At 39.7% G+C, this 26930-nt stretch overlaps 2 protein-coding genes across 14 annotated transcripts in view; one reads left to right on the top strand and one right to left on the bottom strand.

The window, feature by feature from the left end:
* Positions 1-2484: 2484 nt before the first annotated feature.
* Positions 2485-6520, bottom strand: serpinh1b (serpin peptidase inhibitor, clade H (heat shock protein 47), member 1b). 4 transcript variants are annotated; one of them, XM_085130635.1, is made up of 8 exons: positions 6183-6516; positions 5494-5525; positions 4749-4895; positions 4468-4660; positions 4088-4358; positions 3896-3994; positions 3547-3779; positions 2485-3440 (listed from the first exon to the last, which is right to left on the bottom strand). In XM_085130635.1, exons 3-8 carry the CDS (start codon positions 4865-4867, stop codon positions 3138-3140), a joined length of 1218 nt encoding a protein of 405 aa, XP_084986761.1. In that variant the 5' UTR covers positions 4868-4895; positions 5494-5525; positions 6183-6516; the 3' UTR covers positions 2485-3137. The 4 variants fall into 4 exon arrangements, with proteins under 4 accessions (XP_084986761.1, XP_084986758.1, XP_084986759.1 ...); XM_085130632.1 differs by having other exon boundaries at positions 4749-5525; positions 6183-6520; XM_085130633.1 differs by lacking the exon at positions 5494-5525 and having other exon boundaries at positions 6183-6464.
* A 19939-nt stretch (positions 6521-26459) lies between these two features.
* Positions 26460-26930, top strand: part of gdpd5b (glycerophosphodiester phosphodiesterase domain containing 5b) — a 41076-nt gene continuing 40605 nt past the window's right edge. For 3 of the 10 annotated variants that reach the window (XR_014877917.1, XR_014877918.1, XM_085184644.1), the window contains exon 1: positions 26460-26852. The gene's annotated coding sequence lies outside the window, so the exon portion shown is untranslated. The remainder of the gene's footprint in view (positions 26853-26930) is intronic. The other 7 variants (XR_014877921.1, XR_014877920.1, XM_085184646.1 and 4 more) reach the window with 3 other exon arrangements.

The following is a 26930-nucleotide window of genomic DNA, read 5'->3' as shown; positions in this document are numbered from 1 at the left end:
AGCGCAGCAAAACACAATGGTGCTAATGTAATGAGAGTTACCTGCCTACGTACCTGCTGCCAGAATCACGGGGAAGGTGCACCACTCCTTCATGATGGATGCACTCACTCGCTCCTCTCTGCACCTACCGGCCACTGCGTGGTCACCTATTACAGGGCAATCAGAAGCTCACTTGCTGGAAAATTTGAGTGCCCCAAACGCCTATTTCAAAATGAAATGTTATCTTTTTTTCTGGTGATTTTATCTGTTTTTAGTTTGTTATAAAGCTCATAATATAGTTGTCGAGACTGTTACTTAGCTGTGGCTGAATTCTAAAACTGGTTAGCCATCTGAAGTTTGAGGCAAAAGCTGCTACTGTATGAAAATAACAAGATGAGAGGAAAAAAAAGAAAGGGGAAAGTTTTTTTTCTACTGTCTTGAAGCACATGACAAAGTACATTTAAGCCCATGCCTACAGTTTTCTTTTTCTTGAAATATTTAACAAGTATAAATAAGGAAAAGTATGACTCATTTTTATTTCTGTCATGAGGAGGAAAATGGCCACTTCCTTTAGTGAAACATGTCACTGTTTCTAATGTGCTCAGTGTCATTTTAACATCTATTGTCAGCACTCAAAACTCTAGTTAAATGAATCCACCTTAATGTTCCGTTTCTGATGAGGTGCTCAGTAACCCAGTGAAAAATTCTCAATGATCTCAGACATTTTAAACCTGTAAAGCCTGAATAATGAAAAACATCAATAAATAAAACTGGAGAGATTATTCAACCTTCTGACGAATTAATAGAAGACATTGAATATCAGTTTGCATATACAAGCTTTAACTTGTATCACGTTTAATACATATGGCGTTTTTGTGAAATGTATTGCTCACAGGCACACTGTATGTGTGTCGACTGTATATACATCAGGCTTAACGGGGGAAAATCAAAAATGTAGAGAAAACATTATGTTTTTATTAACATCAACCAAAATTCCAACCAAACTGTTATTATTATTTAATTATTATTAACACACATGAATTTATAATCGTGTGTCAAGTGTCACATGGTTTCTTTAAAAGATAACGGTCCCACGTATATAACTTACACATATATATCCAGGACAGCAAGGAGTAACAGATGAACAGCACCACCTTCCGGTTCAAATTAAATTAGCAAATACATATATATATATATATATATATATATATATATATATATATATATATATATATATATATATATATATAGTGCTTGTCACAGACATAAGAGCTAGAAAGCCCTGTACAAGAATTAAAACACAAAATTTTCACAAAAAAATTTGGGAATGAGCGCTGAGCAAATTTTGGGTTTTTTTTGTTTGTTTTGTTTTTTAACCTCTTATTTACTTCTTTTTAGATTAAAAAAAGAAAAGAAAAGTAATACAGCAATGCAAGAAATGACCCTGTGCACTGTAGTTTTATTGCGGATTGCATAAGGGAAAACCTTTACAAATAAAAAACTGAAATAGATACAAAATGTCGTTTAGTAGAAACGTACCTTTTTTTGATGCATGTTTTGGACTCAGCCCTAAGTATGAAGTAATCTTATATTCACACGCTGAACAATGAAACATATTTTAGCCGATTATAAATTTTGCAAATTCTCCCACTGATCACATCATGTTATTTTTGCAAATAGAAGAAGCATTATTCATGCTCAGTATACAAATCAACAGCTAAGTCAGTCAGCAATATATTGTTATCTATATTGTGTAACTTATATGATGTTTATTTGTCTTGTATATTATGTAACTGTAATGCAATGTGTAAGATCTGTGTAAATATAAAGTAACTAAATCACTCATTTATAACACCTTAAAAAGCTTGCTCTCTCTTATTCTCAGCAACCACAAGGTGGCGGCATGCTTCTCTGTAGAAGACACACTTGTGTCTCACAATGAGATTACGTCCTCTTGTATGAGAGGTTCTGGTGATTTTTATTGTAGCATTCTTTATTTTTATTTCTGTCCCAATGCGTATTTGACGTGCATGAAACAGAAGCCCTACAGGAATACTGAGAGTCTATGAGGCGCTCATTTATAGACGTTTATTCTTTTGTCAGTGTGCTGTTGTCTTGCAGCTACATCCTGCTATGCCAAACATCTGGAGATTAGATTTCCCACTCACCATGAGAAACCTGCACTCCAGTTTTTAAACAATGTAGAGTCTGCATTGTCAGGAAGATCCCAACAAAAGATCTCACTGGTGTTATTATTTAGGCTAGTAGTGTTTAGAGAAATGGTCCACCAAATTCCCTTGAGGGTTATCACTGCATTCCAGACCTGGGAAGACTGTCTGACCTTCAGCCAGCTGGAAAGATTGTTATCCTTTAGAGATGTTAACACTAGCGTGCACACATTCTCCAGTTCAGCTCCCTATATAGCACTCGATCATCCGTATTTGAATGGCATTCACGTGGTATTCATTCAGGAGATTCTCGACAAAGACAAGAGCCACGCACAAATATGTTCTCGTCATTTTTTTTTATTGAAAAAGGTCCACATTAATCAGATAAATCACACAATTCCAACAGATTCTTTGTGGAAAATACCTACAGCAAGAAAACGACACAGAAGATGGTTTGCAACTTAAATTAAGCACCAGACGTTTTGCCACCTTTCCCCTGCAAGCTCAGCTCGTGCAGGGGAACAGTTCAGTGCAGACTGGAGGCAAAATGAGAGGGGGAATGAGACGGCACTGTAAAACAGCTTGTGCATCGATCTTTTTTCTCTTTAAACGTTAAAGATATTGCAAAAAAAAAACAAACACAGGTCGTAGCTGAACACACACAGGCAAAAACAGGATGTGAAAGAGGACTCGTACTTAATATAAGCATGCTGTCTGCTGTGCCGACTGCTGTTTGTTTGTGGAAGTCTTAAAAAAGGCACGTCTGTGTTCTTTTTTTTTAGATTATTCAAACCAGCATGTTCTTAAGACGAAGCCATGTAAACAGATTTGTTCCCTGGGAAAGTCGAATGTTTCTAAGCTCGGATATTCAGTCCACAGATTGTCAATTGGAATGTGCTACTGAGGTATCCCACACAATTACACACGTGCACAGTTTCCTGCCATAATTTCACAAATAAAGCTACCCACCACGATTTATAACTTTAAACATTATAGCTCATCACGCATTTTGTCCCCTTTAGGTTTAACCACTCTGCCGATGTACAGGATGGAGTTGGTCTTGTTGTCCTTTACCAGGAAAATGAAGGGGTGATCTACGTAGAAGAGTTTGGGGTTCCTCATCTTATCAGTACCGAAGATGCTTGTGTCGTATGGGTTTCCTTCGATGTCAAGCTCCAGGGCTGATGCGTGGAAGACGCTTGAAAGGTAGAGATCCTTCTTTCCAGAGATGTTGGACAGGTCAGCCTTGGCTTTGTCCACAGCTTCTGTCAGGCCCAGCTCAGCCAGGTGTTTCTGCAAAACACAGATGAAGTTGCTCAGCGCTCTGGGTTCACAGTAATATTTTCTAACACTCCTAAAGTTACACTGCATTTGAGCCATCCAGTGTGCAAACATTTACCTGCAGGTTGTGGCTGACTTCCACTGAGATCTTAGGCAGGGAGATGGCTACGGCTCTGTTCTCCATCTTGCTGAGCCAAGTGTCCACCTGCTTCCTTGTCAAGAGCTTCTCCAGGCGCTCCAGGGGCTCCAGGTGATAGGGCATGATAAGGATCATGGAGGCCTGTTTCTGGCCCAGAGGCATGTTCAGCACAAAGACTTTATTTTCTGTGTCCTCGTAGAAATCATAAAGACCTGAGAGAGGGGCAGACAAAGCAGATCTTATCATGTGTGTGTACTTGAAGGCAGGGTGGCTTATCGGCTTCTGGAGACATAATAAGATCAAAAAGAAAGATGAGAGAGAAACTCACCTGTGCGGTGCATCATGGGAACTCCGACAGTAAATGAGCGACTAACCAGGAAACCACGGGTGTCCACCATTTTATCGTGGAATTTCTCCTCCCAGTGAGCTGTGAAGGGGGGAAAAAAGACACGAGGTCACAACTCTGCACAGGCATCTGGCCTCACAAAGACCTTCAGTCAGGCGTTAACGCCATACTCACGCTTGAAGAACATGGCGTTGACGATCATGGCTCCGTCTGGGTTTTGCACATCCTTGGTGACCTCAGGCAGCTTGCCGCCTGTGGACTTGGCCGCCCATTCGTTGATGGAGTTCACTGCGCTCCTCTTGTCCCTGAAATTGATTTTGGAGTGGTCGTAGTTGTAGTGCTTCTTGCTGTTCTTCACAAACTCGTCAGCAAAGGACACAGAGCTGGGGCCGTAGAGGCGGTTGTTGATTTTCCAGGTGGTGTTGCGTGTCTTGGCGTTGCTCACCTGAGAAGAAGTGGCACATGTACGCCATTAATTTGTGATATAAGGACAGCTCGGAGTCTATGGCCTGTGGTGATGATGGTGGAATTATGAAACAAGGGAAGCTCCTTACCTCAGTGAGGAGCTCTGACAGGCCTGCGTGCAGATGCTCATCTTTGAGTTTGTCAGCGCTGAGGACTGTTTTCACCTGGGAGGCAGTGGAGGCTTTGCCACCAAGAGCCACCAGCCCCAGAGAGGAGGCCACCACCACAGGAGAAATGATGATGTTCTCTGTGTCTTTCTCCTTTGCCATGGTGTGGTAGAGGCTAAAGTGAAAAAATGCATATATCTATATATAAATACAGAGAATATTACTTTACGTTACAAGTGCGCCAGAATCAATAATATACAAACCTGAAGGCCAAGTTGGTGCTTTTATCAGCCAGCGCGGTGGCGTGGGTGCTCAGCTTCACATCCTCTGCAGAGGCCACCAAGGCCAGCAGACAAAGGCCTACAATGTTAGTCATCCACATCCTGTCTGTCTCCAACAGCAGCTGCACTCTGTGAAGAGGAAGCAAAGAGAACGATAATGACATTATTACTTAAAAAGAAGAAGAAGAAAAAGAAGAAGAGCATGTTTGTGATATTCAGAAATGTATTCATTTATTAAAATATATCTCAGAAAGAAAATGCCAGGGAGCCGACTACACTTGGCAGAGTTGACCCAGCCCACTCAGGAGCTCTGGAATGTCCCGAGTTTGAGGGAGACATGTTTGGTGCCACGTCAGCAGCGACCGCTGCCTGAGCTGAACAGCTGAAACTCGACGTTTACTTGGATTGAGCTGGATCTCGCTTCTCCGGACACATTTTAAGTGATACAAATGGTTAATAGTGTCTCCTCAGATGCGAGGATCAGAAATCCCTTTGCCACAGTCTTGCGAGACATACAGTGCAGACTTTTTTCATGTTGCCTGCAGAGAAAGAAAAGGGCGTATGCCTGTAGGCTGCACCCAAATCACCCCATCTCTGGTTCAAACAATGGGCTGAATGCACAGCCTCGGGCTCTGAATAACCAGCTGCACTGGCATACTGTTTCTCATGCAGACTCATACTGTCTGCATGAGAAATCTATTCCTCTGTGATTGCATGTTTGTGATACCTTGAGATGTTTTCATTTCTGCGATTTTCATTCTGAAAGACAAGAGGTGTATGTAGTAATCTCTGTGGAGCAGGCAGTGAGAACATATAGGCAGATTCTCATGGAGAGAAACTCTATGCAAAGTACAAAGTCTAACCTCTCTGTTCTAGTTTCAAGTTTTCTACCACTAGAATTTAAACATTAAATATTAAGCTGCCAATCTAGTCAACCCACCACTCATTCAAGATGAGGCACTTTTCACTGTTTGTTTCCCGACCCTGGAGGGGGGGAAATGCTTTGATCCAATGAGCTTTGCCACAGTCAAAGTGATACTCTTCCTAGTGGAAAGACAAGCTAAACTGGGTGCAGGCACGCTACTTTCCTGCAAACCTTTTTTGTTTGTTTGTTTGAACTGAATGCATTTAAACTGTTGTCAAAGTTCTGACATGGAAGCAACAGAAAGCCTGCGCCACCCTGCCAGATGCATGACAACTTTCAGCTCTGATAACAGGTCAGGATTTGTTCCCTACTGGAAACAGAAGAAATACAAGAAGTATTCTCTGACAGACAGAGGAATCTTAGCTGCAGCTTTCAAACTGGTTAAAATGGAGGGTAGCTGAACTGCAGCTGTAACACATGAAAACAAAGCAGTTCATTCAGTCGCCACATTCCTCCCTGCGAAACAAAGACCGTTATCTTCTGATCCTTACCTGGCACAGATTATCGCAGGGTTGCTTCTCCGAGCTGTGTCCGGTGGATAGCGTGGCTGTGACAGACTTCCCTGGCTCTATATATCCTAAAAGAGAATTTTCTAGAAGTTGGGAATGGGATATTCAAATGAGGGTGTCTGTGTTTCCTCAGGGAGCTGGGAGCTGGGACGTCCCCTCTTGAAATCACGGGGTGGGATGAAAGCTGTGCCGACTGAAGTAAGTGCTGGTCCTGGATCAGCGTTAAAACTTTCCCACAGAAGGCTCCTGACTAGAAAATCTGAATCCTGGTCAGTCTTAAGTTTCTGCCTCAGTCTCCTCTGTTTTTAACACTGCTTGCTGACTCAATCTTAAACTCTAGTTTCATCACATGATTGGAGATAAAGATTAAGCTGCCACTGACTGTGAATTAAATGATTGTTTTGCATGCATATAAATACAGAGTTAAAGTTATTTTTGTACTCTTTGGCATTTGTGTGTATGAGCTTCTCTTCAAGTATGGAACACCACCATGCATCAAAACAGTCTCAGCAGGCAGGATGTTACTCAGTAAGCATTTTTACTCCAGAAGTTTTCAGAATAAAAGCTGTAACTTGTTCCCTGGCTGTTGTTAAACTGCTGCTTAACTTCACATGGAAACATCCAGAAAGTTTCATGCAGCAGTATTCATGCTTCCCCAGAAGTTGCAGGAGCCTCAGCCCTACCCCCACACCCACGCTGCCACGTCTGTCCAACTCAGCTGCTGATTGCAGGGTAGCTACTAAACGATGGGGGTTGTCTGGAAGACCACTGATTTTTTAAAAAAAAAAAAAAGCCAAGCAGGATCTGCTTTCTTCGGAAAGAAAAGTTTCATAAAACTGCTGAGCCTTTTCTTTAGCACACAGATTAATGTTATTGTCTGTATTGTGATCTCAAAATCGCACATTTACATTCACAGGATTATCTGTCTCCTGTTTCATCTCTGAGGAATATACAGAACTGAAACCTGCCTCCAGTACAAAGAAAGACATTTCATGCTATAGCTTTACTTATGCAGATATTAAAATATTGATCTGGGTGTCTGACACTGCAGGACTAGGTGTTCTCCAACCAAAGGAATTCCATCTATCTCTTGACCCCCCTCCCAGTGCTTTTCTTTTACTGCTCTCTACAAATTGCCCTGACATGCCAGCTGATGAGTGGCTTGACTTTTTTAGTGATGTGTTGGGGGAGGCATCTAGAACTTCCTATGAAATTTTGAGGGACATAAAGGTCCACAACCCACTCATAGCCATGTTTAGAACTCACAAGTACCTGAAGCTGAGTTACATACATGACTACCCAACAAATGAGCTCATGAACAGTTTTTACAACCCACCCCACCCCCATGTTTGTTTGTCCTTCTGAATGCCCAGGAGTGACAGTTTACACTGAGATTCCTCAGCATGTGCAGACTCGAGTTCAACCAGAGGCCAATTAATCAAGACTAAATCATTAAGATAAAAATGCTTTTACTCTCTGCCTTGTGTGGTATAAAGGGACATGCATCAGAAACGATGTGGGAAGGAAACAGTTACCTGCTGTTCCCCTCACAGTGCCTCATATCTGTGGTCTAAATATACACCACGTGTGTGTACGTGTCTGTATGAGCATGCAGAAGCTTCCAGAGCTTTTCCCAACCAACATCAAACACACAACTGAATAACTGTGACATAGTCACGTTCATCAGATAGAAGATGCCTAACTGCAACATGATGCAATTTTTCACCATTAGAAAATTAAAAGACCATATGCAGATTGCGTTTTATAAAAGTAAGCAAAAGTCAGGATGCAGGCACATGCCAGACACGTTTTCTCTCCAGCAGAATCGGATGCAAAGGTGGGAATAGTCTTCAGAGGGTGGAGCAACTCTTACATAACTCCAGGGAAGAATTGCTATTCGAGGACAAGGAGCCTATGCAACATCTGGATGTCATTGCACCACCCTCAGCAAGCATTTGCTTTCTGGAGTTTCTTCAGTAAACTCTTCTCTTGGATAATGCATTATGAGTATGGCTCACTTTCACTGACAAGATTTTAACAGTGTTAGTCCAGGCAGCGTGAGGTAATAATTATTTTTTTATGAGCTACAATTCAATTCAACCAATTCAAATGGAATGTGCTGTTTGTGCAGCCGCTCTGCTGTTAAGCTTAAAGACATATATATATGTATATATGGAGGTTGTGAACAGAGTTCAGTCTCTTCAGTCATTCCTGACATCTGTGTTAGTTTATCAAACAAAACAAAACCTAAGAGAGGCTTTCCCAATGGTGAGCTTCCTGTTTATCTTTTTAAGATTTGTTGGTTTCCTCCAAACGTACTTAATAGGGCCTGAAAATCTGTTTATGGATTCCAATATATACTCCATCCAGGTGGATTAGAGAGAAGAGGAACCTTTTTGTTAAAAAAAAAAAAAAAAAAAAAAAGTAATTTACCTAAGAAAAGTAAAAATGCATAAAACGTTTTCTGCATGATTCAAAGTTCCCACATCAAAGTATAAAGTTTTAAACAATTTCAAGATGATATCCACACAAACTACTAAAGGTAGGACTCCAAACTGAGAAACACAAAGTTGTCAGTGAAGAACTTAAAGCACAGCTGCAAGAAGATGACGCAAGACCAAAGAAATGTTTCAGGTCGACTGTATGATGTAACTGTGACGGGCCTAAGCTCACGATCAGTATTAATGGTTGGGCCTGCTATTTACATTCTCCTTTTCAGGTCGGGGTTCCTCACATCTAATAAAGGACTTCATCTGCTTGGTAGTCTCTATAAGCTGAAATGTCCTTCGTCTTTTGAGCAGTTTTGTTCTTGGTCAGATTTACAACTGTAAAATGGAGTGCTTTTTACAGCTTTTTACAGTAAACATCTATCACACATCTTACTGTTGGTATCTTAGTATACTACTGGTCATGTTACAGAACTAAGTTAAACACAAATACATTTGATGGTGTGCATGTATCTTTACATAAATATATTCATAGATGTATTCATCATTTCTGGATACAACTTTTTTTTTTGGTACAAACAATAATCAAACCTTCAGTTAATGTATAAAATTTGTCAATCAGCCAGTTTAGTCCACTTTTATAAAAACACATATAGGCTTTTTAATCAGTCCTTGGTTTGTAAGTCTGAAATGACTCATATTAATGACATATAAAATATTTTTTGCAATTGAATGCTAAATGAGAAAATGATTTAATGATTTTTAAGCAAACTGGAGAGTTACATGAGCTTTTAATTCACCCTGATCTAGAAGTTAAACTTCAGAGCCATCCCCCGATCACTGTAAACTTTTAAAACGATCCACCTGTTCAGCTGCATTAACACTAGAATTACTGACCCTTTTTTTCCTAGTGCAAGTCCAGGAAAAATTAAAAAAAAAGAAGTATATATATATATATATATATATATATATATATATATATATATATATACTTTTTTTAATATATATATATATATATATATATATATATATATATATATATATATATATAGATAGATAGATAGATAGATAGATAGATAGATAGATAGTGGCTTGCAAAAGTATTCGGCCCCCTTGAACTTTCACACATTTTGTCACATTACAGCCACAAACATGAATCAATTTAGCACGTTGACTATGGAACGCCAGGACTGCCATAATGAATTAATTAAATACACCATTAAATAATTAATTAAATGTGGCAATAATTCATTAAAATGGGAAATAATTAATTAATTAAATAGTTCTGACACATGTAATTAATTAATTATTGACACATTTAATTAATTATTTATGTATTTCACATTTTAATTAATTATTGACACATTTCATTAATTATTTAATGATATATTTATTTATTTCATTTTGGCAGTCCTGGCACCTGGCTCTCATCTTGAATTAATTTTATCTGTCAACCTCACCCATCAAACTCAGGGGGCAGGGTTAACGCTGATCGACTCAAAACCATTGCTTTGGCCTGGTGGCCATTGTTTTTAGCACACAACAACCAGCATGTGGAAACTAACAGAACTGAACTTTGAAAAACCCTGTTTGTGTGTGTCACCAAATACATTTTTAATATTTTTTTAGCCGAGAATGTAGTGGTTTAATCTTCATGTGTCTGGTCGGTTTGTCAAGATAGAGCCTCTTTGCAAAAGTGCTTCGATGATTTCGGAGATGTCTGCCCAGTCTCACGGCAAAGCGTGGGATAGACCCGTTCGCCTCGCAAGCAATCGAGCTGTTATTACCGCCGACAAAGCGCAGGCCCCGGTATAGAGCTGTAATAACCCCCGCTGACACTGACTTATTTTCAGTGTTGGGACTAACGCGTTATTAAGTAACGCGTTACAGTAACTACGTTATTATTGTGGTAACGAGCACGGTAACTAGTTATTATGCCAAAATCAGGAACGCGTTAGTCGTTACTGGGATTTAGATAGGGTCGTTACTCGTTACTTCGTGTGGTGGCTATCGCGGAGCTTCCACACATTCAATAACATTAGCAAGTGGTGGAGGCAGCAGGTGGATGAGGGAAAGGGGACGCAGAAGGAAAAGAGACCCGAGGCGGCCGCCGGTCCAAGTGTGAACTGAACTTCAGGTAAGAAGTTATGACCTGCAGTCTATCTGGGTCAGATATAAACCAAGTTTAGGTGGAGTTTATTTTCGTTATTCTGACTTTTTCCGTACTGCGTACTAGCTAGCATGACGGAGTTTCTATACAGCTGGGTGGGTGCTATGAAGTTAATGATGTTGAACTTTATTTTGTTCATAAGTTATTAGAGTTGCCAACTGTCCCGTCTGGTATTCAGATAAAATATTACGCGTTTCTTATTGAGGTGAAAAGGAACAGTTTGTCCCGTAATTCAGCTACAATGAAAAAGACAAAGCGGGAGTTATTCTGTGTCTTTGCTGCACAGCTGCCTCTTCTTCTTTCATTCTCCCCCTCCCTCTCCCGTTTCTACTTCAATCATGAAAACTGATCAATGATCAGCTGATCGGCTCTCTTGTTTGTTTATCGCCCACTTTGCGCCAGAAAGAGGAAACCAGCCAATGTCGCGTTAAACAACAGCAGCATGTTTAAGCTTGATCAGCTGTTGTTAGAATTTATTTAATATTAATTTCTAGTATCAGCTGATGTTTGCTGGAGCCACAGCTGCAAAAAAGCTGCTGGTCATGATGTCGGTTTGGTTATCTGGTGAGAAGGAAACATGAAGATGAAACCAGGAGATGTCCTTACTGAATCATCAGAGCTGAACAGGTGATGGAGAAACAGGTTTACCTTTTAGGTGACATAAATGAGTTGAAGGGAAGTTATGAACTGTTTCTGAGAGACAGATAACCCCAGGATCCTTTTTTAGGTAGTTGACAGCTGGTAACTGTGCAGGTGCGGATCTAGCAAAGTTTTGCCAGGGGGGCCAGGTAGGGCATTAACAGGGAGAGGTGGGCACAAAGAAATACTTTTCTTTCTTATTCTCATTTAAAATATCTAGCTTTTAAAAAATAATTATCTGAATCTTACAACAAAAGTTTGATAGATTGATGCATATATACCATCAAGACAGTGTACATCACTGTCACAACAGCGTTTGTTTTCATTCAAAGGCTTTATGATTTTTCCTATAATGGCGGGCCGGTCTCTAGTCAAAACGCCCGGGCCGATTTTTTGTCCCAGTCCAGCCCTGTATGCAGCTCATCTGCAGTGTGGTGTTACCTACATCTTCCTATTTAGAAGGCAGAATTTCCGAGTTCTGAGTACAATCAAAGCACCACGACTGCAGTTTTTGTGTTGGATGTAAAAGGCGCACATGACGCTGTGACGTAGGCTAGAATCATGGCAGCGGTCAATGATGGTCCAGGCGTGGGATTTCTCTCGTGGAAATATGCACATTATCTTTTCCTTTCTATTGGTAGGTGGCACAGTGCACTTGTGGCAAGTAAGCAAGCTAGAAGACTGGCAAAGTTATGGAAGCAACACATTAACAAGAGAATTCTGAGTAAAACCAAAGTTACTTTCCCTAGTAACTAGTTACTTTGAAAGTAACGAGTAACTTGAAGTAACTGAGTTACTTTTGATAGAAGTAACTAGTAATGTAACTAAGTTACTATTTTAAAGTAACTTACCCAACACTGCTTATTTTACTGAGGTTATATTTATCGGGGTTTTATTTCCTGATGTTCTTATGTGTCCTACGTGTTTCACTCGCCAATTCTGAATTATAACTAACATTAAAAACATGTTTAAGGAGGAGAGAGAGCAAATAAATTCGATTAACAGCTGATCTTTGGGTTTTTGTTCAGTAATCAGCGTGACCTGTGTATAAACGCATAAAAGAGATAACGTTGGTGTTTCTGTCATGTAGTAACTGCTGGCTTTAACTGTACAAAGGTTGTTCGACACTATGACACACATACAGACCTCATGATGTTCGGCTAATATTTTTATTGTGAATATTAATCATGAGGGTAAACGGACCTGTACACCACGGAGCAAGATCAGCATATCCACGATATCTTCAGCTCTATGAGTTAACCCAGAGTTTCCCAGCTGACTAATCTAACTGTCATCTACGAATAATTCACGGGTCATATCAATATGATTTTACAGAAAAGCATCCTTGATACTGCCAACTATTCCAGAGACGTGAAAATCTACAGCATAAAGAACACAAAAATATAGCAGTCTAACGCAACACTGTAACAGAGATGAACCGTCAGTTTGTCGCAAATCAAAGTGGAATGAAAGCGATTGGTTGAACAGGTGTTCGTGATCTGTGTTTTCTGCATTTTCATCAGCGTAAGAGACTCAGCAGCAGATTAGAATAACAGTTATACATTTAATAAATTACAAAATGAACGCAAGAAACGAGCAAACCTGTTCCGACAATTTGAGTTTGTGTTCCCTCAGCTGCAGACTCGCTGCTGTTTAAATGTTTGAGAGGAAGATTAGATATAAAGCAAACGTCAAACATAGACTCAGTCTGCGTTCACATTTGATATGAGGCCAGGACGGATAATGGTTGTGTCCTGTTTTAAGATCATACATGTAAAATTGTTGTCTGACCTCCGGCGATCCAGCCGCTCAGAGTTAACTGAAGTTAACTTGGATAAATTATAGTTAAGGAGTATCACAGAAAACACCCACGTGAGCTGTGTGACTGTTCATCACTACACTGAAATCAGTAGGCTATTACTGAAATACACGTGCTATTTCATAAACTATGATATAAATAGGGAGGTCCTACTAACATGTTTAGTTTTAAAGGACACCTTCCTGCCTTTAGTCTCATTCATGAGCAGTATTAGTTTTCTTCTAACATCCAGAAGTCTGCACCATGTGTTTCATAGTTTGTAACAAACCTTTGACAGTTAAACATAACATGACCGAAAAAGAAAAATAAATAAATAAATGAATAAAAAAAGAGAGAGAGAAAAAAGTCACATAAATTATATGTTAACCTCATTTATTTGTAGTTAAGTAAACTCTAAAAATTCTAACAGATCGCTGGTGCTTAGAATACAGTTGAATAACTATTAAAAAACAGATGATATAATATTTCTGTCCAGGTTGCAGTCTGCATTATGAACATGTAGTTGGAAACTCTGCTCCTCTCGGTGGAAATGCGCCTACTCTTTCCTCTTTGTATAAAAACATTTTAAAAGTCAGTTTAATCTCAAAATTCACTGTTAAATTCAAAACACACCAGATAAAGAATAGCGAATGGTTCAGTCTAACACAGTGAACCATTAAACGTCTGTAAAACTGTGCAGTTCTGAAACGTAACTTTAACCTCAGCCAAACCGATTTGCTCAGTTGTAAATAAAACAGCGAAGTAAACGGTATGGGCTCAAAATGTGGTCATAAATATTTTGTACTTGTAAATCGGTTTTGTACTTGTAAATCAGGATTTGTATGTGTAAAAAAAATTTGTGTGTGTGTAAAAAAGATTTGTATGTGTAAAAAAAATTTGTGTGTGTGTAAAAAAGATTTGTATGTGTAAAATTACGGAGCCCCGCAGGGGACATGGGAGAAAAAAAATTAAGACGGACTTTTGCGAGATCTCGCAAAACTAACTCGGGATCTCGCAAAACAAACTCGGGATCTCGCAAAAGTTTTGCGAGATCTCGCAAACGTTTTAGCCGCATTCTTCGGACGCTGGCTCGAAGCCGACCAGGAGGTCGAGGCACGATGTGCCGGGAAAGCGGTGTTCCTCCCGGCTTTAGTAGGTCTCGACCTCCCGATAGCTCGAAGCTAACGGGACGTCTCGACCTCCCGTTAGCTTCAAGCTAATGGGAAGAATGCAGCTAAAACTTTTGCCGAGTTTGTTTTGCGAGATCCCGAGTTTGTTTTGCGAGCTCTCGCAAAAGTTTTGCGAGATCCCGAGTTTGTTTTGCGAGATCTCGCAAAACTTTTGCAAGATCTCGCAAAAGTCCGTCTTAATTTTTTTTTTCTCCCATGTCCCCTGCGGGGCTCCGTATAAAAAAGATTTGTGCGTGTGTAAAAAAGATTTGTGTGTGGACTTAGCCAAAAAAACCCTGCAAGTTACAAGTACGAATTTTGACCCTATTTTTCTTCCTTTCATCTGATTGGTCAATGTCATGTCAATCACAAATGTAACAATCCAACCAGAGAACAGATGGGTTTGGCTGTCGGAGGGGTGCTTTTTTGAACTGCAGGTCCTTGAAGGGTAATACAGGTTGAAGCTGGAGGATCTCTATATAAATATCCGATAGCAGCTAGGTCCCCTAACTTTCAGTTGCTGTTGAAAGGATAAAGTTGTGGTATATCAGTGGTTAGAAATACCATTATTACTTTAGGATTAGTTTAACACAAAGTCAGGGCTGACCCGGGACCATTGCTGTGAGTCACAGTGCGCAGCATAAAAGTCCTTTCACATCGGACGCAGGATGTGCTGCTAATGCTAACTGCTAACTAAAAGCAAAGGATCCAGAATTTGTTGCTGGCTGCTGAGCTCTGTGGGTTTTTGCAGCAGCTCTACCTGTACTAGATGCACCTGCTCCTTGTCTTTTCTATCTCTGACTTTATGTCCTCTACAAGAGTTTCTGGTTTTTTTGCTAGTTCTTCAAATGTTCAATAAAAACATCTATGCTAATTCATAACGAAGAAAGCTTTGTAATGAAGACTGTCATTTCCAAAACACTGCCCGCCCCCAGCCCGCGGTCCGCAGCGCTGTTGAAAAGGCTGTGGAAGTCCCTATATTAAACACGTAGACCTGTGACACAAAAATCACCAAACTCGGACGACCACAGACTGTTTTCCTTCGTGGTGATGAAGGAAAACGCTGGGTTGGCATGTAAAAGGGCATTTATTCCCTTCAAAGACCTGCAGTTCAAAAAAAGCGCCCCTCCAACAGCCAAACCCATTTGTTCTCTGATTGGATTGTTACATTTGTGATTGACATGACATTGACCAATCAGATGAAAGGAAGAAAAATAGGGTCAAAATTCGTACTTGTAACTTGCAGCGTTTTTTTTGGCTAAGTCCACACACAAATCTTTTTTACGCACGCACAAATCTTTTTTACACAAACAAATCTTTTTTACGCACACACAAAATTTTTTACACATACAAATCTTTTTTACGCACACACAAATTTTTTTTACACATACAAATCTTTTTTACACACACACAATTTTTTTTTACACATACAAATCTTTTTTACACACACAAATTTTTTTTACACATACAAATCTTTTTTACACACACAAATTTTTTTTACACATACAAATCCTGATTTACAAGTACAAAACCGCTTTACAAGTACAAAATATTTATGACCACATTTTGAGCCCATATAAACATGACCCGACAGACAAAACCTGAGTGAATTAAGTCCAGCGTTTAACCACTGAGAGCTAAAACTCAGGTGAGGTTTCAAAGCTGGGTGCCAGTGATTGGACATCAGCCGCTGATGAAGTGGGTTCGCCTATAAAGTGCTCTGTTGGAAAACAAGCTTCAGCAGCTCTGCGCTCGGGAAAAACTATATTTACTTATCTTGTGCAGAAAAATGTGCTGACGTTGCCTAATATCGAGCACCGGCTGCCCAGTTAAACTGTGACTATCACCAGGTAACGTGGGCGTGTTTCTTGAATTAGCAGCAGGTGTTAAACAGCTGACAGGTGAGGAGGAGGATGCATGCAGGTAAACTGAGGGCCTGTTGAGCTGATCGCTGGTTTCTTGAGAAAAATGTCAGCTCGTTCTTTTATGTTACAGAAGCACAGAGACACAAGAGCAGGCGGAAAGAGACGATCGTTCGGTGAAAATGAGAATCTGCGAATGCAACATGTGGAACACGGAGAGTGGAATATGTAAACAAACCGGTTAACGTAACCCCCTCGGTGCACTCTGCATGCTGACTGTTAGCAGAGCTACTGAAATCTCTGAAAACATCTGAGCACTTTTGCAAACATGTTCTATGTTGACAACCTGACCAGACATGTGAAGATTACAGCGCGACATTCGCGGCTAAAACACTGTTAAAAGTGTAGTTGGTGACAGAAAAAAGGGGTATTTTAAAACTACACCACCACCAGGGCTGGACTGGGACAAAAAATCGGCCCGGGCATTTTGACTAGAGACCGGCCCACCAAAAATGTGACGTCATTCAGGGGTAAAACCGCAAAGAATTCTGGGAACTTGTGGCAAGAGGTACTAGCGCACGCAGGCTTTCAATTGAACTCAGTTACACAGCGATAAAAAGAAACAAAAAATGGCAAGAAGCTGTTGTATTATTAACTGCAATAGCCGGCGGCAGCCTCGGGTCTCTCCTCCTCTTGCCTCCCCTTTCCCTTATCCACCTGCTGGCCTCCACCACTTGCTGATGTTGCTAAATCTGTGGAAGCTATGCCATAGCTACCACCAAATAATTCAGTTATTTTCACACATTTGGCAGCGTCTGCCTGAAGGGCTTGTTTCTTTTTGGCCCTAATTTTTTCTGCACCTCCTTTCCTTTTTTTTTTGTTCTCCATTTTCTTTAGTTCATCTATAAGATTGCTAAACAAGGGGGCGGGTGTATCCGACCTCCTCGGCTGTAATTGGTCCAGCCCAGAGTCGATCATGACCAATTGGCCAATACAACACCTTTCATTATTTATACCCTTCCAAAAAAAAAATCGATTGGCCCATAAAAACAAAAAATCGCCAGCGGCCCACCGGGCAAATGCCCGGTATGCCCGATGGCCAGTCCAGCTATGACCACCACCATTGCTGCCTGTGATTTGAAATGCATTCTGGGATACCCGGCTGCCCCAAGTCTACACAAGCAATCATTATCTAGGATCGACCTGTTTTGACTTACTTTGCACGGCAACCAATCAAATGTTAGAGAAGCTGCATGGGCAGCGTTAACCCCGCCCCCTCCGTTTGATGGGTGAGGTTGACAGATAAAATTAATTCAAGATGAGAGCCAGGCCCCAGGACTGCCAAAATGAAATAAATAAATATATCATTAAATAATTAATTAAATGTGTCAATAATTAATTAAAATGTGAAATACATAAATAATTAATTAAATGTGTCAATAATTAATTAATTAAATGTGTCAATAAATAATTAATTAAATGTGTCAATAATTAATTAAAATGTGAAATACATAAATAATTAATTAAATGTGTCAATAATTAATTAATTACATGTGTCATAACTATTTATTTAATTAATTATTTCCAATTTTAATTAATTATTGACACATTTAATTAATTATTTAATGGTGTATTTAATTAATTCATTATGGCAGTCCTGGCATTCCATAGTATTGTACGCTGCAGGTAAGGAAGGAAAGTAGCCTTGCAGGGAAGGAAAGACCTGAATCTCTCATGGTTGGGGGAGGGTGTCTTTGCATAACAAAAGCAGGAGAACAATGGAGCTGAAGACCTGTGAAAATCTCAGCGGGGTGCCAAGAGGTGTAGTGTTACGCAATTGAAAGCATATGTGTGTTGTTTATGTATATATACACAAGCACTCATATATATATTTTCAAATAATTTTAAAAAAATATGTTCATTTACCTCTTGCTACCACACACCAAATACGGTCATTGGTACTTGCTGGCTTGTGTAGCCACTAGGTAACAAAAGATCAACCCTGCCCCTAGCATTCTGGAGCACTTCTGTTGTCTTTTGTACGTGTTTTGGAGTTTTTACGTGCTTCTGAGTTTTTACGTGTTTTGGGGTTTGTACGTGTTTTGAAATTTGTACGTGCTTTGTCTCTAGGGGCCACCGTAAATATACTTTTATTTATTCACTCCACATAAAATAATAAATAAATCATATAATACAAAAACCAACTATTCACATTTCAACTTTTAACTATTTAAATTTTCAGCTTTTTCCTTTTAAACAAATTTAAAGTGAAACAACACAAAACACTGCAAACCACAACACAATTAAATATAAATTAAAATATGAAAACAAAAAGAACATGCATATTCTCTGTCATATGGGCCTGCATGATTAAACTTTCTGAATCCTTTATCAACTGACCGCAACTGAAAATAGCTGTGGATGATTACTATACCTTTCTAATGTGAGTTGTAGTCCCTGGCTCTCTTTCTCTCACTTTCTAGTGATGGGATTTCCGGCTCTTTTTAGAGATCCGGATCTTTCGGTTCGGCTCACTAAAAAGAGCCGGCTCTTTCGGCTCCGAACCGGCTCTTCAGGTTGTTTTGTTGCTTTAATTAATTTATTATTAACAATAATATTAAATTATGCACAAAAGGAATTACTAACGTAAAAAAAGTGGTTTTATTTATATATGTTTATATATAAATATATGCGGTGGCCCCTAGAGACAAAACACGTACAAACTCCAAAGCACATTTCTAGCATGAACTGAACTTCCAAAGCAGAGCTACTAGATCACTTAAGTTACACAATTGAAAGCATGTTTGTGTATTTATACACAGGCACTCATATATATTCAAATAATTTAAAAACAATGTTCATTCACCTGTTACTACCACACACCAAATCCGGTCGTTGGTACTTGCTGGCTTGTGTAGCCACTAGGTAACAAAAGCTCAACACTGCGCCTAGCATTCTGGAGCACTTCTGCTGACTTTTGTATGTGTTTTGAGTTTTTATGTGCTTCTGAGTTTTTACGTGCTTCGGAGTTTGTACGTGTTTTTACATGTTTTGGAGTTTTTACGTGTTTTGGAGTTTGTACGTGTTTTGGAGTTTGTACGTGCTTCAGGGTTTGTACGTGCTTCAGAGTTCGTACGTGATTTGAAGTTTGTATGTGCTTTGTCTCTAGGGGCCACCGTAAATATACTTTTATTTATTCACTCCACATAAAATGTAATAAATAAATCATGTAATACAAAAATCAACTATTCACATTTCAACTTTTAACTATTTAAATTTTCAGCTTTTTCCTTTTACAAATTTAAAGTGAAACAACACAAAACACTGCAAACCACAACACAATTAAATATAAATTAAAATATGAAAACAAAAATAACATGCATATTCTCTGTCATATGGACCCGCATGAATAAACTTTCTGAATCCTTTATCATCTGCAACTGAAAATAGTTGTGGATGATTATTATACCTTTCTAATGTGACGTTGTTGTCCCTGGCTTTCTTTCTCTCCCTCTGGCTCTGTTCCTGTGCTACTGAGTGTAACTACCGCCCCTCCCCCCTCTGCCCAGCGTAAAGCACACGGCTCGCGTGCTGAGTGAAGCAGAAAAAAAGTGCGAGAGAGAGGCTGAGAGAAAGAAAGAAAGAAAAAAAAAAACCACGGCTCGCGATAAGGAGCCGGCTCTAACAGCCATTTCGTTCGCGAACGACCCATCACTATCACTTTCCCTCCAGCTCTGTTCCTGTGCTACTGCCAGTGTAACTACCCCCCCCCCCCCCCTTCCCAGCGCAAAGGCGTGCAGAGTGTGAGAGAAAGAAAAAAAACCCCACAGCTCGCGATAAGGACCCGGCTCTAAGAGCCACTTCGTTCGCGACCGACACATCACTACAAGCGGTGCGGTTTCTTAGCTTAGCAAAGTCATACTAAAACATTTGGCAGATTTTCGAGCGCCGTGTACCACATAAAATCGTTTTGAGGTCAGTAAGCACAACCAGAATTCATACATAAGGCACACGGGCTTATAAGGGGCACTGTCGATTATCAGAAAAATCAAAGGATTGATTTTAAGTGTGCCGTATTTTCCAAAAAACACGGTAATAACGACGGCCCGCTAGCATGCTCTACCAAAAAATGTGCTTTGTTGTGTGTCTGACGGACGAAAGCTAAACCAGTTTCACACCACTGAAGTTGCAGCATTTTAACAAACCAATTCTGGTTCATCTGTTTCATTCAACGATCTGCTTTCGCCCTTCTTATTCTCCGTCGCCGCCATGCTTTTTCTGCCATGTGTGTATGAAAACAAAGGCACTGCGCATGCGTGTCTTACCCATATTCTAACGCCATATTTCATTTTCTTATCGTTGCCCAACATTATACCGGTATTACTGTGAATGGTATGATATGGCCCAGCCCTACTTGCATGCTTTGGTGGCATATGAGGTACATTCTATTAAAAAGTTGAGTTTCATGATGTAACTGTGTATCCACTATTGTTTTAAGGCTTTACAGTCATAATTGGTGATGATCCCAACCCAAGTTCCAAACATGGGGGCTGAGATGTACTGAGAGAGGTGCAGTCTAAGACCCAACCTGACGCATAGACACAGACAAACAGGCACACACAGACACAGAGATCCATTCCCACTCTCATGCACACATCCTGGAGCCAGCCATTGACCCTGGTAGGCACTCCTGTTCCCCGAAATCCAGCAAGGCGAGGGAGCCCGGGCCCATCCAGAATGGGGCCCACAGAAGCAGCACCACCAAGCACTACAGAGCTTGGGGTGGCCCACCTGACCCCATTGCAGAGGAAAAAACACTCACCCCAACATTCAGTGAACTCCCACACTACATAAGACAACAGACACCCAGGATGAGTTCATCTTCCATCTCTGTTAGCCTCTGCGCACGCACCCACAACCCACAACCCCTGGCGACCCAAGCCCCCAAGACCCAGCCAGCCCAGCCACTGGCAATCATTTCAAATTTGAAACAAATGCTAATCAGACCCACAAATAAAAATAAAATGTGTGATGTGAATCAACAACCACTAGATGGCGTAAAAACACAACTTACTACATGACACCGTCACACCACTGCAGTTTTTGGCAGCATCATCAGAAATAAATTGCCAAAGCTGTAGTTATTGTTATATTTAACTTTTGCCTCTTTTATGCATTTTAGGTATCAAGTTGTTTTGAGCCAGAATGAACATTTAGCCTATGTACAATACAATAAGGCAGGGTCATAAAGATACTTGCAAAACAGGTTATTTTTAACTTCATAACAAATCTTTATTAAAGCCTATTTATCAATATAACCAAAAATGTTGGAGATTGCAAAAAGCACTGGCACTCACGTTTTGGTAGGCGATCAGTTCGGAACAACACCAGGCTGTGGACACACTTTTACTGTCATATTTTTTACTGTAATTTAATTATTAAAATGTCTTCCTTATTTATTTATTTATTTATTTCGTTAGTTATTTGTTGCCAATGTGAAGCCATTAAAAAATCTAAGCTCTGTTTTTAATCCGTTCTTTATTTACATAATTACCGCATATTATCCCAAATTAATTTTGAGCTTCCCCACACTACTCTTCTTCTCTGATAATTAACTTATTTAGATGTGATAGTAATTGTGGTGCTTGTTGCAGACTTTGTTTATTAGTGAATTGTTATCAAGTTTTAGTTTTAATTTGTAATGAAATCATCTGAATCATCATAAAACTAATTTAAAAAGCCTAAAACTTAAGTAATTATTTTCTCTGCTTTTCTCTGTGTCAAGCTGACCTGGCTGAATGAAGGACTCCATAGAATCATATTCTGTTCTCATATAATCTTTCAGTGCCTGATATACACAGCCATGTTTTGCACATAATGTTCTGACCGTATTCTGTGACCATGGCAGACAGATAACTTGTCTCTATTTGTATTATTATTATACTTAACCCCACCCCTTTTTTTTATTGTTAACCTTAAAACTGGTTTGATGTGTCATACATTAATTGTTGTTCAATCTATTCTTTTATTTTTATTTTGTTTAGGGTTAGTAACTTGCATGCATTATTTACATGCTTTAAACTGTACCTGCTTACATTTAATATTTAGTCTTGCATTAGTTATTTTGTTTTATGAATCCAACCTGCATGCTTCTCTGCATTTTAAGCAGCAAAATGTGCTTCGACCTGGAATCAAATACACTATATACAAAATATTTTCCTTACTTTCTTTCATTTTTGATTCATTACATATCAGGTATAACCATGCGTACACATGCTATATATAGTTCAGTTCAATTCAATTTAGTTTTATTGAACTCACTTTTATTTATATAGCACCAAATCACAACAACAGTCACCTCGTGGCCCTTTGTGCACAGTGTTGTGGGAATTTTTTGACTGCTTCTTGATTTCTTTGTTTTCTGCATATTGGTCACACTTACATGTTTCAGATCATCAGACACATTTTCATTCTAAACAAAGATAACCTGAATGAATACAAAATGCATGTTTTAAATGAGAAAAAAAAAGTTATTCTAACCTGGTCCTGTGTGGGAAAAATAATTGCCCCCCAAAACCAAATAAATAGTTTGAGCACCCTTGGCAATGAGTCTTTCACATCACTGTAGAGGAATTTTGACCTGTTCTTCTTTGCAGAATTGTTTTAATTCAATCGCACTGGACAGTTTTTGAACATGAACAGTCTGTTTAAGGTCAAGCCACAGCATCTCAACCTGATTTGAGTCTGGACTTTGATTAGGCCAAAAGCTTAATTTTGTCTTTTCTTTTTTTAAGCCATTCTAAGCTGGACTTGCTGCTGTGGTTTGGATCATTCTCCTGCTGCAAAACCCAAGTGGGCTTAAACCTGATGGCCCAACATTCTCCTTTAGGGTTTTCTGACAGGGAGTAGAGTTCATTGTTCCTTTACTTACATCAGGTCATCCATGACTTGAAGCAGCGAAGCAGCCTCAGACCGTTACACTACCACCACCATATTTGACTGTTTATATGATGTTCTTTTTTATGAAATGCTGTGTTCATTTTATGCAGCTGTAACAGGACTCAAAGCTTCCAAAACGTTCAGCCTTTTTCTCGTCAGTCCACAGAATATTTTCCCAGTAGTCTTGGTAACCATCAAGATGTTTTTTTGGAAAATGTGAGATGAGCTTTGAACTTTCCCATGGATGCCAATTTTATCCAGTCTCTTTCTCATTGCTGAATAATGAAGTCGGGCCTTAACTAAGGCAAGTGAAGCCTGCAGTTCCTTAAATTATATTCTGAGTTCTTTTGTGAACCCCTGGATGAGTAATCAATGCACTCTTGGGGAAATTTTTGTAGACCAGCCATTCATGAGAAGGTTTAGTTTTCCTCATTATAATAATTACATGTATAATTAATTAATAATTATAATAGCGCTCACCTGGTTCACAACACCTTAGAAATGGCGTTGTAGTTCGATTGATTGATGTCACTGACTTTGTTTCTCAGCTGTTCTTGACTTTCTTTCATGAAGTGTTCTTTTTGGAGCTTTTTAAGCCTGCTTTAATTTGTCAAACAAGTTGACATCAAAGAGCTTTTTGTATTTACTCAGGTTTAAATTTGTTTGATCTGAAACATATAATTATGCAAAGCTGTGAGTTTGATAGTCAAGGAGTAGCACTTTCTGTCCTAATATTTTTTACATATCAAAACCAAAGGGAAACTGAAAAATCCTCCCAAAAGCATAAACCTTCAAGAGCTGACTGCTGGCGGCCAATGTCAGGAGAAAATTGCACCTCATGGACTGTGGTTGAATATATGATGAAATTGCTTAAATTCGTCCAATAACTTCATCAGCTCCTCTACAAGATATTGTACTGAGTTGCTGCCATGCTAGCTCCTCTCTGAGTTGATGTGAAAACTATGAAAACATCATACCCAGCTGTGAAATTCCAGCAAACCTACAAAGTCAGAAGAAAGCCGCAGTGTTGGCTTTTTAGTCACTTGGCTTTTTAGTCACTCAGTGTTGACTGTCTGTGTCTTTCACCAATTCTTTCACCAATTCATCCATATTCAAATCTTTCCTGCTCTTTTCAAATTTTGTCTCATTCTAGTGAGCATCAGTCACAAACTCTGCCATATTACATAATAATACCTGCAGGGGAGACCCCCACCAGCCATCCTACCCTTCCGGTCTGTGCATGCTGGCTGGCATTTTAAAATGGGTGGAGTTCAAAAGCATGCACAGCAGCTGGAGCTGCTGACTAATGCCAACCTGTGGTGAGAGGACCAGGGAAGCCCGGGCCAGCCACATCAAATGGGGATTTGTCATAGGATCTCTTGCATCCTCACGCACAGAGGCACATAGAGAGATAATGTCAAGGTGTGTGTGCCTCTGGTGACTCCATGTATGTGAGTATCCGAGGTGGCTGACAACATGTATCTGAATTACTTGTGCCAGAAAACTAATGTGCTGTTTGACAACCAACACCTACCCTTACCCCATGAGTTCTCTCACCTGACCTTTTCTTTGTCATGTGACACTACATCTGCTCCCACTGATCATCTCTCTGTGAAAGCAGACTGCATTATTTTTACTGTTTTATGTAAGATAGCTTCAGCTCTTCATCTCCATTAGCTGAGAATCACTGGCACTGACTGTTTCCTTGGTGATAAACCTGATTTGGTTTAACCACAACTCCCACATCTCTTGACATAAGGAACACCCAAAGTTCAGGCAAAGCAATTAAATGCAACTCATCTTGAAAACGTTTGAAAATTTCAAATGCTCTATCTGCAGATGAGTCATTTCTCCCACTTGTGAACTTCCATTTTCTAAGACAACCAGATCATCACCGTGAGAATAAGTTTTACTTTTATCACAAGAAGCTTTATGTGCAGAGAAATTCTGCATGGTTTCTCCACATGTGGTCAATTTTTGCACATGAGTACTAAACATTTCACAGTGCGTCCAGCGGTCAATCACGAGGGACCGCTGTCATTACATGCTGTCTCTGATTAGAACTGCAGATGGTGTTTGTGTGACAGAAATCAATAAATCACTTTCGTTAGACATGTGTCTGCATATCAAGTCTGAACTGAAAAAAAGGCTGAGTGCACAGAGAAATGAGTGGTGGATTATTGTGATTTTTCTAAATGAATGTAATCAGATTTAATGCTTTCAAGTGGTGCAAGAAGGTACACTGATCCAGAGCCCAAGCAATTTATTCTTGGGCCGATATTTGCTGTTTGTCGATCTGTCAAGACTGCTATTTATTATGGCTGATAAATAAAAGTATTAAAAGTAAAGATGACATGGGAGATATTCAATCATGTCATGAGTGTTAATGCTGAATAAATTGCCCACTAGAGGGCACTCTGCAAATGTCTTTAGAGCCACAAACACAACAACCAGCTGATCTGAGCTGTTAGGCAGAGTATAAACTAATACATTAAAAAACAAAACAAAAAACCCCCCCAAACAAACAAACTACAGATAATAAACGTGAGAGAAATGTGTTCCTGTTTCATATAGCTGATATATCGGAATATCGAATTTTAAATGACAAAATATTGGCATCGGTATTGGTCTTAAAAATCCTATAAAACAGAGCTTTAGCTATTCACTTGGTAAAGAGAATCACAGAAAATATGGACATCAAGAAATTATGTGTAAAATGGAATTTGGCTAAATGGAAAGACATTGTACCTTAATCTGTGACAGCAAAAACAAAACATTTATAATCTATGCTAAGACAGTTGTGATGTCACGTATAAAGCAGATAAAAATCAATTTCAAGCTCAGATGGCTTTTGTTGCACTTGTCAAACAAAGGTCAGCTTTTGATCAAGATTTCTTAATGTCAGCTTGGTGAATTAGTTATGCAGTTAAGATAACAGATTAAGCTAGTGCTCTTTGGTTTATAAACTACTGTATTTGAGTACTGATGCATTCGTGTCGCCTCGAATTTTCGGTTGACATCTCAGCTGATGGTAATGAGGGTACCGTTTGACGTCAGAGGTGTTAGTGCTGAAAGGAATTTATTGATGTGTCCAAATTTATCAGAAAACTGGTCACTTTTTCTTTCTTTTTGGTTAATTCAAACAAACTGGAGGGTTTGGGGGCTGTGTCTTTTTGATGTGTCATGAACGCGCAGGCCGGGAGTAAAGTCAGCCCGGTGACGCCTCCTCACTGTAACAGAGGGCTGGAGATAAAAGGACCGACACTCACTCCTCCCACTAGTCAGTACATTGAATTACTCTGTCGGTGTAAGTATCCGTACTCACGCAGGGGAGGCTGAGTTAACAGAGAAGAGAGGGGCAAAGAAAAACCCGGACGGAGCGGCTGAAAGATAAAGAAGACATGAGTTATTTTAGCTAGGACATACACCGGTCACAGCGTCCGCACTCAGCCGGCATTTTTCTCCTTTGTTTTCTTGGTGAAACTTCGGCTCCTCATCCGTTACCGCTGGCACAGGGTGTCCCCGTTTGACTGTTGAGTCGGGGGCTTTTTTTTCTTTTTCAACGGAAAAGAAACTTTTTACACGGAACCTTCGAGCCAGCTGAAAACAAATAAAGGCACCCAGAAAGGTGAGTGTATCTATCTTTAACCTGTTTTAGTTTATTTGCAGTTACACACCTCATTAAAATATGTTCCAGGGACTCTTG

Source organism: Neolamprologus multifasciatus, chromosome 14 (genome assembly GCF_963576455.1).
Source record: "Neolamprologus multifasciatus chromosome 14, fNeoMul1.2, whole genome shotgun sequence".
NCBI lineage: Eukaryota > Metazoa > Chordata > Actinopteri > Cichliformes > Cichlidae > Neolamprologus > Neolamprologus multifasciatus.
Note: the sequence above shows the minus strand (reverse complement) of the source record. Positions and strands in the feature narration are given on the sequence as shown.

What these genes read in the sequence shown, in the direction of transcription:
- serpinh1b (XM_085130631.1), bottom strand. Translation starts at nt 5,579, where the DNA reads ATGTTCTCACTGCCTGCTCCACAGAGATTACTACATACACCTCTTGTC. An exon ending in AGAAATGAAAACATCTCAAG is followed by an intron (nt 4,896 to 5,493) that starts GTATCACAAACA and finishes TCCTCTTCACAG; the next exon opens with AGTGCAGCTGCTGTTGGAGA. An exon ending in TGTCAGAGCTCCTCACTGAG is followed by an intron (nt 4,359 to 4,467) that starts GTAAGGAGCTTC and finishes ACTTCTTCTCAG; the next exon opens with GTGAGCAACGCCAAGACACG.